The sequence below is a fragment of the Styela clava genome, chromosome 3 (assembly GCF_964204865.1).
Source record: "Styela clava chromosome 3, kaStyClav1.hap1.2, whole genome shotgun sequence".
In the NCBI taxonomy this organism is placed as follows: Eukaryota; Metazoa; Chordata; class Ascidiacea; order Stolidobranchia; family Styelidae; genus Styela; species Styela clava.
In genome coordinates, this window is record NC_135252.1 from 12,645,545 (window position 1) to 12,663,782 (window position 18,238).

General features: G+C 36.6%; 1 protein-coding gene across 1 annotated transcript; it reads right to left on the reverse strand.

Moving 5' to 3' along the window:
• Window positions 1-1,089: 1,089 nt before the first annotated feature.
• LOC120342518 (aspartate--tRNA ligase, cytoplasmic-like) lies at window positions 1,090-11,451 on the reverse strand. Its single transcript, XM_039411386.2, has 12 exons — window positions 11,209-11,451; window positions 9,396-9,577; window positions 8,581-8,776; window positions 7,843-7,945; window positions 6,888-7,031; window positions 6,072-6,215; window positions 5,626-5,728; window positions 4,741-4,888; window positions 3,815-3,961; window positions 3,006-3,129; window positions 2,360-2,543; window positions 1,090-1,465 (listed from the first exon to the last, which is right to left on the reverse strand). The coding sequence occupies exons 1-12, from the start codon at window positions 11,241-11,243 to the stop codon at window positions 1,374-1,376; spliced, it is 1,602 nt and encodes a 533-aa protein (XP_039267320.2). The 5' UTR covers window positions 11,244-11,451; the 3' UTR covers window positions 1,090-1,373.
• Window positions 11,452-18,238: the final 6,787 nt, after the last annotated feature.

The window sequence follows — 18,238 nt, forward strand, 5'->3', positions numbered from 1 at the left end:
TATGCATATATTTCCTAAAAATGTTTTCTTAGATTTTATTTAAAATGTGTATTTAGCTGACATGTAGGCATAGCACTTTTATCTGCATGTCGTATTTGCGTGGTTTATAGTTGAATGTGAGAGCAGATAACAAAGGAAACGAATGATTGAGTGTGTGCAAAAATATCTTGCATCGTTACTATTGCAAGCATCGGCTGTAACATACTAAGTTAAGTGTATGTATATTTGAAATATCTGGAAAAATTTCCTTCCATTCTTGTAATTGAAATAGCTATGCTCCGATGCGTAACAGTACGTTGATTACGCAGCTCATATTGCTATTTATGTGCGGTAACAATCCTTTTCGATTGTTCGCTACTGTCAGTTTTCCGCCATCTAAATCAATGCATTACGATTCAGCAATACGGCAACAAGTTTTCCCCACACTCGCTCTGTAACTGGGCTGAGGGCCGTGGTTAATCTTATTGACATTTCTCCTAACCTATGATACCGTATTGCCTATCTGACTTACCGAAGCTGCGAAGTTCAAGTTTGCGCGAATTACGTCCGGCCACACAACAGAATCGCAATGAAATTCACAAGATTAACCAGACTTTACGTGATGATATAAAAAATTGAACGCACAATTGTATTTTGCATTCAAATCTCTTGCTTTTAGCATTTACGACGAGGTGAATCACAGCCTTAACTTAATCTCAGTCCCTTACCTTTCCTAAGCCCTCAAATACTGCAAAAAAAATCTGAATATAATTCTTATCATTACTGCCGATACGGGCACTCTCAGAAATTGGAGTCGTTTTTATTATTCTCTGGCATTTAGGTTATATCCTTAAAACTACCGAATTCGAATCGGATTTAGAACACAATATGTCTAAAAGTGCCAGTCAAGAGATCCACAATTTCATTCATGCTAAAATTCGAAAGTTTATTACTATTTTGTTGGGTCCATGCTCCTAGGCCATTGCCTACGCCTTTAAAATTTCCTCCAAAGCCTCTTTAACTGCAACGCAAGTGGAAGTCATTCCACCACAAGGCGAGCAAGTTCCTTCCTCTCGGTGAATATCGGTCAAAACAAAATACACATATGAATTGATTTACTATTATTTATCATTCACAAAGCATCCATATTAGCAAGCAAACAACGAAATGATATTTTCCAGGCAAATATATTATGTATTGTATGATAAGCATGCATCATGGCCCAAAATGAGCCGTCAACGCAATAAGAGTCAGAAATCTAGTAGTTAAACCCACAAATACACATAATTTGTTATATTAAATTTTATTCAGCTACTTTTTGCTTTGTGCAGACGTCACCATAGCACGTCACCTTCTCAATGAAACAAGCACAAAATAAGGTTGAGTGTCATATCCTATGGCGTTACGCGTTTTGGATCACGCGGGAAGAGCGATGACGAACGTATATTGTGGAGTCCAAGATACAACATAGTTACTCTTTCCATACCTAAAATAAAAACATGTAATAAAGACCAAAACTAGAATGCCAAAAAAGCATGCAGGAGCATACATGTATAATAACTAAGGTGAAGAAGTATATGATCGATATGCAGGCACAAGTCTTGGCATATTACAATGACAAAAAGCCAAATAGAACATAGTTTCCGTGTGTCTATAATATATAGTCATGTGTGTAAACCTACTCATGTATCCACACTTTTAATTCTAGTGACAGCCAGAAAATATTTAGTTAAAAAAAATAAACATTTTACCTCAACCCTTCGAACAAGGCCTTATAGAATAGGATTTACATATTTATCCCAGGGGATAGGAAAGATGATAAGACGACTGGCACACCATGGCTCCTCATCTGCTTACCAGTCCATGTCGTGTATGGGCTTAGTTAGCCAGTTAACTGTTTCAGATGCATCTACTCATACATGCGACATTTAAGTTACAACATCAAAAATGGGTAATGCATTGTAATACGTTAAAAATTGTCACTGTTTTCCCAATTAAGCACAGACTGTTCATTACACAGGATGAGTTGATTCCCAGACTGCCGTCTGATTTACCATTGGCCCATTTTAAAAAGGAGGATGGTAGATCTTACATAACTGGCAAACAGCGGTATTCTTCACCACATTAAAAATAAATAAACAGTGCACACACATAATGTGAAATGAACTATAATGAGGACATAAACCAATACTGGATATAGAGAAGCAACACCTTCGAAATGACACAACCATAAAAAGCTGAACATTATATGCTAGAAAAAACCTGACAAATAAATAACTTTAGGCAACTCTATATTTCTAGTACCAGTTGATATGCATAACCCTTGCTGCAAGTTGCAACTATAGAATATAATTTCAAGCACAAGTAAGAGAGAACCTACCTATTCCTCCTCCTCCATGGGGTGGACATCCATATCTGAATGAATCAATATAGGATTTAATTTGATTCAGATCAATTCCATGATGTTTGGCACGTTCAGTCAAAAACTCAGGATCATGAATTCTCTGGGCACCAGACAAGATTTCTTCTCCTCTCATAAACATATCATATGAATTCGACCATTTCTGAAAAATAGGTCGATAAAATATTATCCATTGTTAAATAACTATTGCCACTAATGAAATACATGGGATTACATCAGATTTTCATATTTATACCAGGGAAAGAAAAGGCAATACCACGGCTTAGTCATATGGCTCATGGCCTCTAGTCCGGAGGATATGAGAATAGTTGGCCAGTTATTCATTTCAGATATGTGGATTTGATGGTGGAGAAAGTCGCAACTGACCAGTGAACCGACCACCTTACAATGACGAGCAATCCCCTTACACCAAATCAGAAATCTGCGGAGGATAAGCATAATGGCAAACATGTTCCGAGTGCTCAGTTTGAAATAGCAATGTAAAGAAAGAAACGGGCAGTGTTAACAACTATCACTAAAAACGGAGAAATACAATGTTAAAAATCATTGCAATTTATTCTCGAATGTTGAGCTCAATTTAACACAGAATATACTCATTACTCACTGAATCCTTTGGATCAGGCATGGTGTAAAATGGTCTGACAGCAAGAGGAAACTTATCTAGGATGTAGAAATCTGTATCATATTTCTCACGAACGAGACGTCCAAGTAATTTTTCATTGGGTGTTCTAAAAATTAAATATATTCAGAACATGTCGGATTTAGAGAATTTTGAAGGTCATCCACAACAAATTAGATACATATCCCGCAAATCAAGCCTTTTCTGGCTACCAGTACAGCCAGGTTTGAAAATAGCTGATAAGTATAATTAAATACATAAATACATGCTGGAGATAAAAAAAAATTGATATTACATGCTGAACATTATATAAACCACCTTACATATTTCAAGCATTCTAATTAAACCTACCAGAATATTAAAAAGGAATCAAAGGTTAATGTGAAATAATACTTGTAAATGCAAACACATTCAAAGTGTGTCCTAAAGACTTTAGAAATGTAGTTTTCTATAGGAAGGATAAACTCATTTAGGTACATGAAAATGTGCCCTCTGGCAAATAGTAAGAGGATATCTATTATAGATACATAAGTTGTATGTTTAGTCCGCACAGTTTGGAGTCAGCAACGTTCATGAAGGCTTCGATGTTTACAATTTATCTATTTTAAGATATACTTCTAACTCCAAACAGAACCACTGTGGAACAAACATATAAAACCTGGCTTGGTTTTTTTAATTATGACAATTCTGATCATCAGGAACAAATTATAACTTATACAAATTGAGATAAATCCCTTGTCATTCTTATAAGATACATTCTAATAATAATAAACTAATAATAAATTAGTTCTCACGATAGATCTTCTTCTTCATCCATCTCCACACCGGCTTCTGCTAACATCTTGACACCTTCTTTATATTCTAATATTAAAGCTGGGTCAAGAAATTTGAAAGGCTCTGCTGGATATTGTTTACCAACAGTTGAAATTTCTGTCTGACATCTGATAATATAAAAAATTTAGAAAAAAGTCACAGAAATTATAATGAATATAGAACCAGAAATGGGAAAAGTTTTGTCAAAAATAAGTTTCAATATTTTGAGAAAACTTGTTTCACAGTCAGAGTACTTAAATTTAATCTAGTCATTGTGGTCTCATAATCACGCTGAGGGCATAGTTTGAGGAACCCTGGACTAGAACATGAAAGCGATTTGTATTCACATTTGAGCTTGCGTAAATCGATGGAACAGAAAACCAAGATGATCGTCTGGGAAAACTATGTGGTAGTCGGATAATTTTCAAATTGAGGGTATATTAGAATTGTTTGTGATGATTGCAATTGTAGGTATAAAAAAATTTGAAAATCAATCCTGGGAAAAATATAATATTTGGACTCATTCTATGCTCTAGCAAGTATGGTACTGGCATTCATTATCACAAGCTCACAGGCTTGAAGCTCGATTAGAGAGTATACCATGGTGATTTTTCACTGATATTGAGGTATTATTACAATGCCCCCTAAATTAAAGTCCTGAATTTCCATCATTTGTATTAGAATTTTATTTGTGCCGCAATGAAGTTTAAAATGAATTACAGTATTTCTATCTATGCAAGTTCATTGCATCAATAGAGATACAAGGTCATTTAAACATACTAAAACCATTTCAGACCAGGAATAAATATTTTGAAACATAATTAGTCATGGAACAGTAGTTTAAGTTGACATTTTGACACATTATTACCCGATAAATATAACGCCGTTTTGATCTCAGCCTACTCACTCATCTCTCAATCCTTTGAATATTGAGACAAATACATCTCCAATAGTTTGTAAGACCTCATGATAATGGTACTTGAATGCCATTTCTAAATCCAGACCGACAAATTCCGTCAAATGCCTGTGAGTGTTGGAATCCTCTGCTCTGAAGACTAAAAATTTTAAAGCAATGACATTAGCTCGGTAGTTGGTATAGTCACAAAGACAATCACATAGCAATTTTTATTAAAAATAATTTAGGAAGTTTTATTAAGGCAAATTGAAGATAATTTTGTAAACAAGAATTACTCTTTGACTTGTCATCAATTAACCGCCAAAGAGAACTAATTCAGTGATATACTCGGATCAAGACTCTGATGACAGAGGATCGACTTGAATTGCGACTCCGGGAATTGGCTACGCCATTGAAAAATTACGTCACTACGGCATCACAGTAACGCAATAGGCCCTCCAAACTATACTAACTGTCATCCAAGACGCGCAGACAATCACCCAAAAGCTATTTCTTTCGTTTTCTCGTCTCATCGATCCCGATATGAGAGAGATCGCTGGCATTAGTGAGTGAGTTTATTATTGTTGTCGAAGATGCCATTTCGGGCGATCGTAGCTATACTTTGGCAAGATCTTGGATGTGATTGCGAGGTCGTAGTGACGTAATCTTTGGATGACAGAACCAGGTGGGGGTTAGGAATGCAAAAATGGTTGTGCCAAGCCAAATAGAAATACTTACATCGTTAAGTGAACATGCGGCGGGAAATGTACCTGGAATTGGATTGAACCAATAACAGGAATTTGCTAAAGAGCTGCTTTTTATACCCCTGTATCCTAGCATTAGCAAGTGAGTTAAATATTTTGGAAATACAGTTTATTGCAAATTCATATACCTCACCTGCTCCAACTGTAAAAACTTTTTCAAAATCAGCTGCAATCGCCATTTGCTTATAAAGCTGCGGACTTTGTGCAAGAAACGCGTTGCTTTTGAAATATGAAACCTAAAAATATGAGATGTCCAAAAAAAAATCTAATCAATCAATCAAATTTTATTAGTGATTCAGTTAAAAGAGCACAAAGAAATAAAAATAAGAAAGATTGAGAAAAAATATTTATGCCCTTTAACTGGAATGGGCCGGTTAACCGTGAAATGACCATTCGGTCTACATTTTACATTGATATGAAAAGGCACTTCAGTCAGCAATCTCGTAAGTACCCAATTAAACACTACGAAGTGGGACCACTTATTATGATCCATTTGTGACGTTGACACGAGATAGGAAAAAAATTCACACATTATTAAAGAATCGTTTTAACAATAAAATATAAGATAATTAGAATTACCGTAAAAACGTTGGCTCCACCTTCACTTGCAGCTGAGATAATTTTTGGAGTATGTATTTCCACAAAACCTCTTTCTGTGAGTGTGTTTCGAAACAACCTGCAAACACCTGCTTGTAGTCGAAATATGGCTTGCTTCGTAGTTGTCTGTAAAGAAAAAAAAGTAGCCACTTTAAAACTGTTGATTTTTATAAAGTAAATTTGAAATAGATCTAAAAGTGCTGGCATCGCAGGTTACACCATCTCAGATTCAAATCCCATGCCCACCACAGGGTGTATTGAATTGGGCAGGCAATAACGAACCAGAAAGATTACGGTTCCTCTAAAGATAGTAGCCCCTTATTTATCGATAGATATCAGTGGCTGCTTGTAAAGGGCCTTGCTCGAAGTAAACAATGCAAGTAAGCATTGTATAAAACAATACAATAAAAAATTAAAATTTTAAATTGGAATTTTTTTTAAATTTTATGCTTAATTGCCTCCTGGTGCAGGGCTACTCAATTGGCGGACCGCGGTCCGAATCCGGACCTTTCGACCATTCAATATGGACCGCGTATGCAGCATAAGCATCGTTTTAGAGTTTTTGTAGATGATTTTGATACTATGTACATACACGGCTATACAGTTTGCCGTACTGGTACCGATGTGCGACATTCTAGACCATATTTGTGAGCCAATCATTGCTCTTGTATTTAATTTAATAATGCATTCGTTTATTCAATAAAATAATGTCCGGACCCCTGTAATTTTGAAATTTTGTAAACGGACCTTCGGTGAAAATAGTTGAGTAGCCCTGTCCTAGTGTAATATGGAACCTACCCTTAAATCCAGAATCCTATTATCTAATCTTGTATCTTGATTCACACGAGCTCTTCCATCATCTTCCTCTCCTTCTGGTTCAGGACGAGAAGCGTCTTCTATTTGCAGAGGTAGTTGAGGTGCTGATTTGCTTACAACAAAGATCTGGATGCAATGTGAATTGAGAAATGGTTTTATTATAAAAGATTGAAGCAAACGAGGTATAATATAACTTTATCATACATTCAGTCTAAAGTCTAAACCAAGCGGTTCCCAACTTTTCAATACATGCCCCCCTTTTCCTATTTTGAAATTCTATACATCCCCTTTACTTACTATCCCCTTACTCTGTTTCCATTTGTGCAGTTTGAATAGTTGTATCTTGTATGACAGTAAATACGTAAAGAATATAAGAGATATTTCATGCATATAAAAAATCCTTCCCTGAAACAATAAATTCCTCTCTTGGGAAGACTTCCTCCACAGTCTAACCAGTGGTTCTCAAGCGGTGGGGCCGGCCCCACAAGAGGGGCGAAGACAATTTTTTGAGGAGACGTGAAGCTAATTAAAAATATTTCCATCCACATAATTTCAATGAGTTTTAATAACACATACTTTTGCCTTACTATCTATTATTTGTAGCTTATTGTTATCAATGTATTTTTGAGGTGGGGTGCAAACTTGACAAATTCTAAAAAGTGGGTGCCACTTAAAAAGTTTGTGAACCCATGCTCCAAACAAATCTCTGGGCTGGATTCTTTTTAGTTCAAGTTACACTCGATGTATACAGACAGATTATTCAACTGACAACAGTTAAAATCAAACTTCTGACTAGTGATACAAATATAATACTGAAACGCTATCTATCATCCCATATAATGGAAATCTTATTCTTCCAAAGTATTAACAAATTTCTGAGTTTATTCCTATGTGTATCACAGCTAATTTTAAACTGAATCTCAAATCATTATCGTACTTGTTTAATATGAAGTTCAACATCCTGTTGAGTGCAACTTTCAATCTTGGTATCAACTTTACGAACAAACCCTTGAACATCGACTATGCTTTCTTTTGTGACACTGAAAGGTAAGTAAGAAATAATGGACATAATGGCACATTGCTTGTTTTAGATCAGAAGCAGGGGGTGCTTTTCTAGCGAAAAAGCAGTAAGAAGGTACAAAGGGCATGATCTCTTCATGGAGACATTATTATCTTGTTCTTATTTTACATTTTCTCAGTTTAGAGAAGTAAGCTCTGATGTTTTTGCAGGACAAAAATAAGAAAAATAATAGGTCACAATTAGCCTGAAATTTCATAAAAAAAGAGCAGAAATGAGAGAAGCTAGAGAAATGTTGCTTTACAGTATATATAGCATTGAGCCACAACAATTATAAAAAATTCAGACAATATTCTTCACAACACATATATACTCGTGCTTTATAACCAGTGGTGGGTAGAAGTCCTTAAATCCCGAGTTGCGAGTCACGGGTGATCAGCGTCTTGAGTCAAGTTTGCATCTGAAGTCGAATCACCAGGCTAAGTCTCACTGGTGGCAGAGTATGGGTCATTTGATTCAAATAACTCAAGTCACTTATCGTCTTTATAGATAATTACTCTTGTACAACTCAAGTCGAGTCAATGACTCAAGCTGACCTCAACAAACTAATAAGTGAAGATACAGTCGAGTAAATAAGTACAGCAATATACAACTTACTTTGCACAAAATTTCACCATTTGTTTACTAATGTTTTCTCCAACAGCTAATAAACCCTGAATTGTAAATTGTTGTTGACGTAAAACGACAAAGCATTGCTTGCCTGTCGCACGTGATGTATGTAGGCGTGCACGACACCATAACAATTGGTCAGCTTCTTTCAGTCCAATGTCACCAACTCTAACCAACGCACGATCTAAAAGACGAAATTATGCATTAGGTTGGTTAGAACCAAAAAATATAATAAATGATGCCACTGTGTGAAATCTCAATGATTTTGGTTAAAACAATTGAAAAGGCTTTAACCCAAAAAGACAAAACTTGAAAAAGCTTTGATAAAAATGAGAAAACCGTATATTTTTGATTTTTAAACTTTTGCAACTTTTTATTGAAATACTTTGGTGAATATTGTTACAGACTATAATTAGAAATGAGCTTGAAGAGCACCAATTTTTTATTATATTTAGTATTTACAAATAAAACTCTATTGAAATTTCATCGACATGGAATGGTAACTGGACGAGATGTCATGGTATGCCATATGAATGAGCCTTATTGGTTTTCTTCTCCCCGAGATATTTATAAAAATCCTATCCTATCCTTTTATCTTGAAACTCCCGAATTAGCTTTTTCAATTATGATATTGAAATATTTGGGCAATGCTAAAAAAGGAAGAGGGATGTAAACCCTTCAAATATTGCAGAGTGCAGACCAACAAGTTAAAGCAAATTTCATTGGCCAAGAATATTGCAGACCAAGGTATTTGGTCATGGTATTCATATACCCTTTCCTTTACAAAAATATTATATAGATACCTAATTTTTCAGTTGATTGTATCATTTTCATATCTCCATAAAATTCTTTAGAAACATCTTCTTGTTGGTTTGCTTGTTGTTCTGCGTCTAATTCAGCTTTACGCTGAGCCTTCTTAGCAGCCTTTTCTGCTTCTTTCTGTTGCTTTTTCAATGCTTTTTTTGATGTTGGATTGCCATCAGGACTGAAAGATGACAAGACAAAAAATACAAAACCTCAAGCAAATTGGATCATTACGTATTCCAATTACCTTAGATTTAGATCATAATTTGAGATGAAAAAATCTCAACATCAGGGGATTAAAGCTGTAAACTTTGACAACAAATATTTTGAATATTTTGGTCAAGAATGAATTATAGTGATTTTATAGCTGAAGATAGGTTTTCGTCTTTAATAATATAATGTTCAAGTTCATCAATAAACAGGATACATTCACAATCTACATGATATTAGGGTTATCGTTAATTTTATGGATAGTTACATCATATCGCCGGGTGAGAACAGAACAGGCCTAAGTCACAATTTTGAGTTTTGAGAAAAACGCAAAAAACAATTTGGAATCTTTTTATTTTTGAATTTCTAGATATTCACACTTAGTAAAGACCTGAGCTCTGGTTATTTTAATGTGGATGTGAATATCTTTGTAATCCATATTTTTTGGCACTTCAGCTTCAATTCCTTCCTGCTTTTTTAACCCCATAATGGACTTTGGCCCATTCTGTTCTCAACAACTTCTGAATTTTTTTGTATGGGATGCAAGGTAAAACAAGGTGACATAGGCCTAAGTTGCACTGAAGAAATTTTTAGGGATGTAAGTTTCGGACATTTCATTCATGATGTTCATTACCATCATATTGAAACTTGGGATTAGCTTTTTTCAGTATTTTAGGGTTTTGAGCCATGCTCTACAAGGTGGTGGTCTTGAAATTCTGAATTTCATAATATTAAAAATTTTAGCTGGACTTAGGCCCATTCTGTTTTTAACTTTTACAGTCCTAAGTCCAGCTAAAATTTTTATTATTGAGAAATTCAGGATTTCAAGACCACCACCTTGTAGAGCATGGCTCAAAACCCCAAAATATTGAAAAAAAGTGAATTTTGCAAAAATGTGACTTAGGCCCCTTCTGTTCTCATCCGGCGATATACTTGTATATCATATTGATATAACTGTATAAGGCCGTGGGATAGCAACCCGATACCTACACTACCCCAAAGCCCTAAGCTCAGATATTCACATGTTCAAGAGCAGGGGTGAGCAACATATGGCCCGCAAAGATTTTTTCTTCGATAAATCGGATTATTTTTTCCCAAGGAATTCAATGATGACAGTACTAGATTGTGCTTTTTTTGTAGTATTTTGCGCAACTTCATTATAATGTATTATTACCGATATTGAGAGACAACAATGTCCAGACGTCTCCCAAAGGAGGGGTGTCTGATCATCTGTAAAATGGGTTTCTCTGAAACGGGACAATGTCACCCGATTTGTATAGTGTGCCATTGTAGCGAATAAATGCTGAAATATGTGATTAAGATATTGAATACTATTCATGTTATAATCCGGCCCACCAAGGACTTTATTTTCCCACATCTGGCCTGCCGACTAGAGAAGTTGCCCACCCCTGTTAAAGAGTCTTTTAACAGACTGACAGATGTCAGGATGTGCATACAAATCAAAACAGCAAAATTATTCTTCTTAAATTAAGTTCAAGATTTTCCAATTCCTTCTTCAATTCTTTAAAAGTACCATACCAACACTATTTTACTTAGCACATCTGATGTATTTGCATATCCCAGTATTTCCTGGTCACTTACCCCAAGACCGGTTTTCCAACTTCCGCATCCGCCATTTTCAGATTTTCGTGGGTTAGGTATTCAGCAGTGCAAAAATATGCAATTGATGATACCGATATCTTGAGAATTACGAATTAAATAAGCGTAGACTGAGAAATCCCTGAGCTTAAAATAACTAACCAAAAATAGCCTACCGATCGCCAAAGCCGCAGGTCAATCTTTTCCGCCAGAGGCGATTTCTTGTTTACAATTTATCAACACATGACGAAATAGAATAAATTCATATGCTTCAGTGAGCAAACCACGTGTAATATCAAGCGGTGTTGGGAGGCTGAGACTCTCCGGACAAACAAAAAATAATTCAAACTAAGAAAGGTTAAATTAACACGGCAGATTGTAAAAATTCTGAGATTCGATTTGACAGCAAAAAACGTATCTTGCTTGGTAATTGTGATTTTTCCACTAATCACAATGCTGCTCATAGTTACCTGCAGTAGTTCATAATCATAAGTTCATATTTTGTTCGCATATTCGATGTTGGATCCCGGTTTGTGTCCAATAATTTATTTCAATCAATTAAATAACGACACAAAATTTGAAAACTATAAGTGTTATAATTCTTTCTTTGAACATGTCCAGTCTCAAAACACTACATTACCTTTCAAATTACCTTTAATATCGTATCCGCCTGTGACCTGTCGTTCCCATTACAAAACTACGTCTCACACTCTACACTACAGCATAGGTTCTCAAAATGCTCCGTACGGAGCCCCAGGGCTCCGCGGGAGGAACCTAGAGGCTCCGCGTGTTATTCTATTACTTTTCAAAATACTGATTTTGTAATTGTTCAAAGAAGCAATAACAGCTTTAATAAAATTTGACAACAGTATAGCCTCGAAATATGGCAAAGAGGCGGAATTCAGAAATGACATAATTTATAAGCAGGAGCGCAGCCAGGATTCTTAAGAGGGAGAGGGGTTCCAAATTGGAATCAGAAATATTTGTGCAACATTCTTCGCGATTAAAAAAAAAAACTCTTTCAGCGGATAACGAGATTTCTGTTGCGTAAAATATTCAATCCATAACCATTGCGAGAAACATTTAAAATGTCTTGTCATAATAATTTAATTGTGCTTATCGTTACTCACGTTTGATTCGAGATTACTAAAATAAAAGATTACTATTCTAAAATAACATAAAATACGTGATAAACTGCCAACAATAAATAAATTGGAATCGTATTTTTGCGATCTTGGTATTTGTCAAACCGTAAATATGTCAAACTTGATTTGTTCTTACGCACTCGAGATTATTTTTAAGCAGGATATCGCCGTTAAAAAATCCCTTGGTTGACGTTGAAACTCAATAAGTACAATTTACAATTGTGCAATCTATGATCGATGCGGGCATATTTAAAATGACTTGTTTATTGGATTAATTGTGTTCAATGGAATAAATCATTACTTCTCAAATTACCACGGCAATCCGCGGACATGAAATGAGAAACAAAGTTAAGTGAACGAAGTTCTTGTGGACTACCGTATATCCTGAACAACGCTGTTATTATAAGATATTAGAAACAAAGTCATATTGCCCACAAAAGAACATACCTACTACCGGTGCCAGTAGTTTGGCGTAGCAAGCAAGTGGCGTAATTTTTTTCTGCCCTTTTTCTGCGTTTCTGTGCGCCACTGAGAGGTTTTGCTTTCGACATCATTCTGACAGCCTTCGTAATTTTGCCGGTGCGATCAAACCACAAGACGCCGAAAATCGACAACTCCCTGGCATTGTTACGCAACAAAACGATTTGAGCAGAACTAACATCAACGTTATAAGATGTGCATTACTGGTTTTGCAATGCAGCTTTTGGTTTTGCGGCTTAAATTACTAAATTCTAACCGCTTGGGCCCCTTTGCGCTGTGGGCCCTCCCGCGACCGCGGGGGTTGCGGGGGTGGATGCTACGCCACTGTTTGTGCCCTACCCGATTAATTCATAATCGTTATCATGACTGATTGCGTGGCAGTGTGGTAGATTTAGCGAATTCGACATATTTGAGCCGTCCTTGCAGCACTAACTCTACCGCGCAGGTCTGCCACTCAGATTCTTTGCAAGATATCACCGTTTAAAAAATCACAAGGTCTGGGCAAAATACGAACGATTCGGTAGTTTCCGTCGGTAGTTTCAGAATGGATAAAAGATACATCGCACGCATAATTGACTGTGTTTCGATTTCAGTTACCACGATGAATAACCAAAGAAAACCTAACATAACACCAAATGTTGGGATTTACAATGTCTAAAAAGCTTTTTAATCTGTCGTGAGTCTGTTGAAACAAAACTTATAGTGTTATCCTCCGTCTTAAGTTTTATTTTTAATATTTCATAATGCCGCTTTTCAATCAATTTTCAAATCAAATTTGAGTTGCGGATTTACCTCTTTATTAAATATTTTAGCATCTCGTCGCCGATGAATCAATGATTATAATATGGTAACGATGTTTTCACATTAAACTCACAATTCCCCACGAGAACAAAAGAGCAATTATCGTCGTCATTGTGGAACAATACATGTATATGCCGTAGAAAATTTTTGATTTAGGGAGAATAAACAACGACGTAAAGATGTTAGGGCAGTGGCGGCGCGTCAATAGGGCCAACCGGGGCAACGCCCCGGTTGTTTTTTCGGTATAATAAAAAATATTCGAAAAATACCTCAATATCGGTTGCACAGACTGTCTACACTAGCCATATTCTCCCGACATGGTTCATTTTTCGCTCGCAAAGCCTTCGCCGAACGTCGACGGGGCGACGCCGATTTTGCCCCGGTTGCTCATTGTACATCGTATTCTCTCTTTTATCTTCCACTCGCCGCGTTTGTCTCGTTTGTTTTCTGTTTCTTTTACTAAATGATCGGTTAGAGACCTTTAGTCCATTTGCTTTCGATTTTCCACATTCCTTTTGAGCTCCTCACTTCTTTCCGGCTTCGCATTTCTTAGCCTTAGACATCATAATGAATAAGGTTAATGCACTACTTCGCACTCCGTTTTCGCAGCTGCCGCTGGACCAAAAATTAGAGGTACAACGTCTTGGGCCTTATCAACCAAAAAATTGTTCACTGGAACAATCCCATGACGGAGAAAAGCGTCGGCGTACATTCTGCGCAGAAACTTGGTATAGAAAACACGAATGGTTGTGTTACAGCGAGGACAAAAATGCACTTTTTTGTTTTTATTGCCTACTTTTTGCTACCGCCCGTGACTCACGTTGGTGTAAATTTGGTTTTAGAGATCTTAAACATCTTTCCGAGCGTGCCAAGGATCATCAATCTTCTATGGAGCATCTGGACAATGCAGTAAAATACCGAACATTCGGAAATGTTAATATTGCAGCACAGTTGGATGAAGGACGCGCGGTTTCTATTCGTCGGCACAACCAAAACGTCGAGAAAAACCGCCATGTTCTCGGTTGATTGATAGATGTTTTGAAGTTCATTGGTTGTCACGTGCTGTCCCTCCGTGGGCACGATGAACGGGCTGGCTCTTCTAATAGAGAGGTATTTTTGGATATGGTGTAATACACCGCATCCCTAGATACAGTATTGAGAGATCATCTTGATGCCGCAACTGTTTCGAAAGGGACATCTAAGGATATCCAAAATGATTTGCTCGACTCAATGTATAAATTTTATTTACAACATTTGGCTCTGGAAATTGAGAATTGTCAGTTCCTTTCGATTCAGTCTGACGAGACAACTGACATCACGTGCGTTTCCCAACTGGCTGTGATTTTTCGGTTTGTGAAAGATGGTAAACCTACCGAGAGATTTCACAGCTTTGTACCAATCGTTGATCGCACGGCTTGCGGGATATCGGCTGTACTGAAAGAAGTGTTACAGCCTTACAACGCGAAGTCAAAATTGATAGCTCAAACTTATGACGGCGCGGCAGTCATGAGTGGGTCGAAACATGGTGTTCAAGTTTATATAAAAGAAGATTTTCCTCATGCGCATTTTTTACATTGTTATGCACACCAATTTAACCTCGTTATTAAAAATATGTGTCTTGATACCCCTCTCGTCCGTATATTTTTTGCAAATGTTTCGGGGTTTTCTTCATTTGTTTCCGTTTCGCCGAAGCGCTCTGACCTCCTTCGCCAGATATGTAGTCGCCGTCTCCCAGCTTGTGCACCAACACGTTGGAACTTCCAATCACGCGTGGTGCAGGGCGTGTCCGATTTAGGTCTGAGCTCATTGAGTGTTTCAATGGCATTCAGAGCTCTCCGGTTTGGGACGAACGCTCTGTGAGGGAGGCGGCAGGTCTAAAGCGTCTGCTGGAAGATGGTGAGTTTTCATTTTTTCTCCACAATATTCTATCACGCGGATGTATTATACGGCGCATTGCAGTCAAGGCTAATGGATGGAGCGTCTGTGCAGTCGTGTATTTCAGACTTCTGCGATGCTGTATCTCGTATCCGCGAAACAATAAAATACGACGACACATGGAGTGCTTCTTTACGCCGCGGGCAAACAACCCAGCGTTTGATTTTGTATGCAAAGGAATGCTGTGACATTCTGGTGAATCAAATAGGCGATCGTCTGCGCACTGAACACCTTGCCGCGTTCTCCTGGATGATCCCCAACAATTTTTCAAAATTTGCACGTCAATTTCCCATCCTTTTGTTGGCTACTGTCTCCAAATTTTACCCCATGATAAACGTGGGTAAATTGGAAAATGAATTGCGATGTATATACACCAATTAAACTTTTTTGAACATCACATCAACTTGCGCGCTCTATGGGTTCCTCATAGATAACACTCTAGTAATCAGCGCGTTATTGAGCATTTTGCTTCCAAGAAACCGCGGCGTGTTGCATATATGTTCAAGTCTAGCAGCATATATATCTATGAGTGAGCGACGCATGTCCTTATCTTTGCATTAACTTTCCTTTCTTCATAGTAACGTTTTAAACCTTATTTTAGGTTTTGTCCCGAAGTTTCTGTTAATATGTCATTGTATTTATCTGAGTAAATATTGCCTTTCTTTTTGAAAGAGGTTTCAAAATAAACTATGTCTATATTTATTAATCCCTTGACTTGGACCGGTTTTAAAGACACTTTCTTATCGTTAAAAATTGTCGCTTTTGCCGATTGGTTGTTACCGATGGAATGGTTTTTATAGTCATAAAATGATGGGAGAACTTACAGCGCTCATCCTGTCCCCGTAGATGGGGGTGACTTGGTCCCGCAGTAGCTTGCCCCGGTTGTCAAAATGACCACGCGCCGCCACTGTGTTAGGGTTTAAAAAAAAACACGCCACGATGACGAAAACAATCGGCGATTGTAACAAAATGCAATCGCGCACGTTATTAGCGACCTTTTAAGTCTTCCAAAAATATCAAAAAAGACAAGATTCGACCCTTAATTTATTATTAATTTATTATGTTTGTCAAGTGTCAAATTTACAACCTTTGTATATATATATAATTTATCTGTGAAATTTAGATTTATTCACGGCTTGTATCAACTTTTAAATTCGTAACGTTTAACTTACTCAGGAATATTAATCGAAAAGTAACAATTTTAAAATTTATTTTGGGGCTCTGTGAATAATAGTCAACCTCTTCACGGTCTCCGCAAGACCAAAAGTTTGAGAACCCCTGCTCTACAGTATACACTATTTTTACAAATTTTTATTTTGTGTATTTGTAATATATTTTCTTCTGTAACGAAGCTAGATAAAAAGAGAGTTTTTTCACGAACTTAAAACGGTTTCTTCAATTTCGGTGCTTGGGCTTATCCCAGTGCCATTGTGTTTGCTGTTTTGTTGCTCTTTTCGTAATTACCAACAACCTCTTATCGCTTATAAAACACAAATAATAAATGCGGTGACCAATTCCAGAGAATAAAAACGGTACCTGGAAAATGAATAGGTGGCATAATTAACGTAAATAAGAAGCTTGTCGATAAATTCTCTTTCAAATGCGTACCTATTTATTTACAGGACTTTCCAAAATATGGCGGATGTCATCATTACGATAAATTTCGTCCATCATCATATCCATGACGCTTCGGACCTCATTTTTAATCTGTTTTATGAATATTATTCGATTTTTCAAAACTCGATTACATTTGCCATCGGAGCCTCAACATCTATTTTGCTCTGAAATCAAAACGAAGGGCAGATATTTTTATGCACCCTTCATTGGATTATCAAGCTATTTTGATGATATTTATATTGTATTTATTTAAAGGATAACTATCGTGTGCTTATACACAGCATATCAGCCTAAATTTATAATATATACCTTTGTGTCTCCCTTCGATGCTTTCTTCTTCTTTCTTGATTTTCTCTAAAACATTAAATGCAAGTATTAGTCAAATTTTATTAGGCTTTTCTTATGTGAATCCAAAATAACAAACATAACTGAGAAGGGTTGCAAACCTTTTTTCCTCGAGGTTTCAGACGAACCCGAGCATAATCTCGCAAACTGGGTAGATTGCGATTAATTCTATGCACGTCACTGCATTTTATGTCAAATGAAGTCAAAAACACCTCTGGCGATGAGCGTGCGTTCTGTTTTCGTGATGACGGAGCGGTTTTTGGTCTCATATTCTTGATATTTTCCTGCATATAAAAAATACGATGAAAAATTGCACATATCATTCATGTTTCAATCATTTATGTAAGAAGCTAATATAGACTATATTGGAATGATACGTATTGTTCGTAAAGCTTATTAGGGTCCAAGATCGATATAATCTGAAATAGTAATCATTTATACACAGAAAACCAAAAAAATTTGATTTAAAAAAATTCACGAGACTTTACATTTTGTTTTGTTATAATAAAAATTCAGCGGTCACGAATGAAGACGGTGATGGTAAGCGTCCTGAATCGACTGGCTTTTTTCAAGTGCTTGCGCCGTCTTATGAATAACGGTTTGAGCTGAATTTGAAGGATGCATATATTTTACTTAAGCCATGTATTGTATGGCTGAAAATTGACAATATCCCCAGCTTTCCAAAATTGTTTAGTCGACGAATTGTGGAT

Bases quoted from the DNA above. Each gene is read 5' to 3' on its own strand.
- LOC120342518 (XM_039411386.2), bottom strand. From the start codon at position 11,243: ATGGCGGATGCGGAAGTTGGAAAACCGGTCTTGGG. The intron at 8,777-9,395 runs GTATCTATATAA...TTCGTCTTTTAG, and splicing joins ACAATCAACTGAAAAATTAG to ATCGTGCGTTGGTTAGAGTT. The intron at 2,544-3,005 runs GTGAGTAATGAG...CCTATTTTTCAG, and splicing joins TGCCTGATCCAAAGGATTCA to AAATGGTCGAATTCATATGA.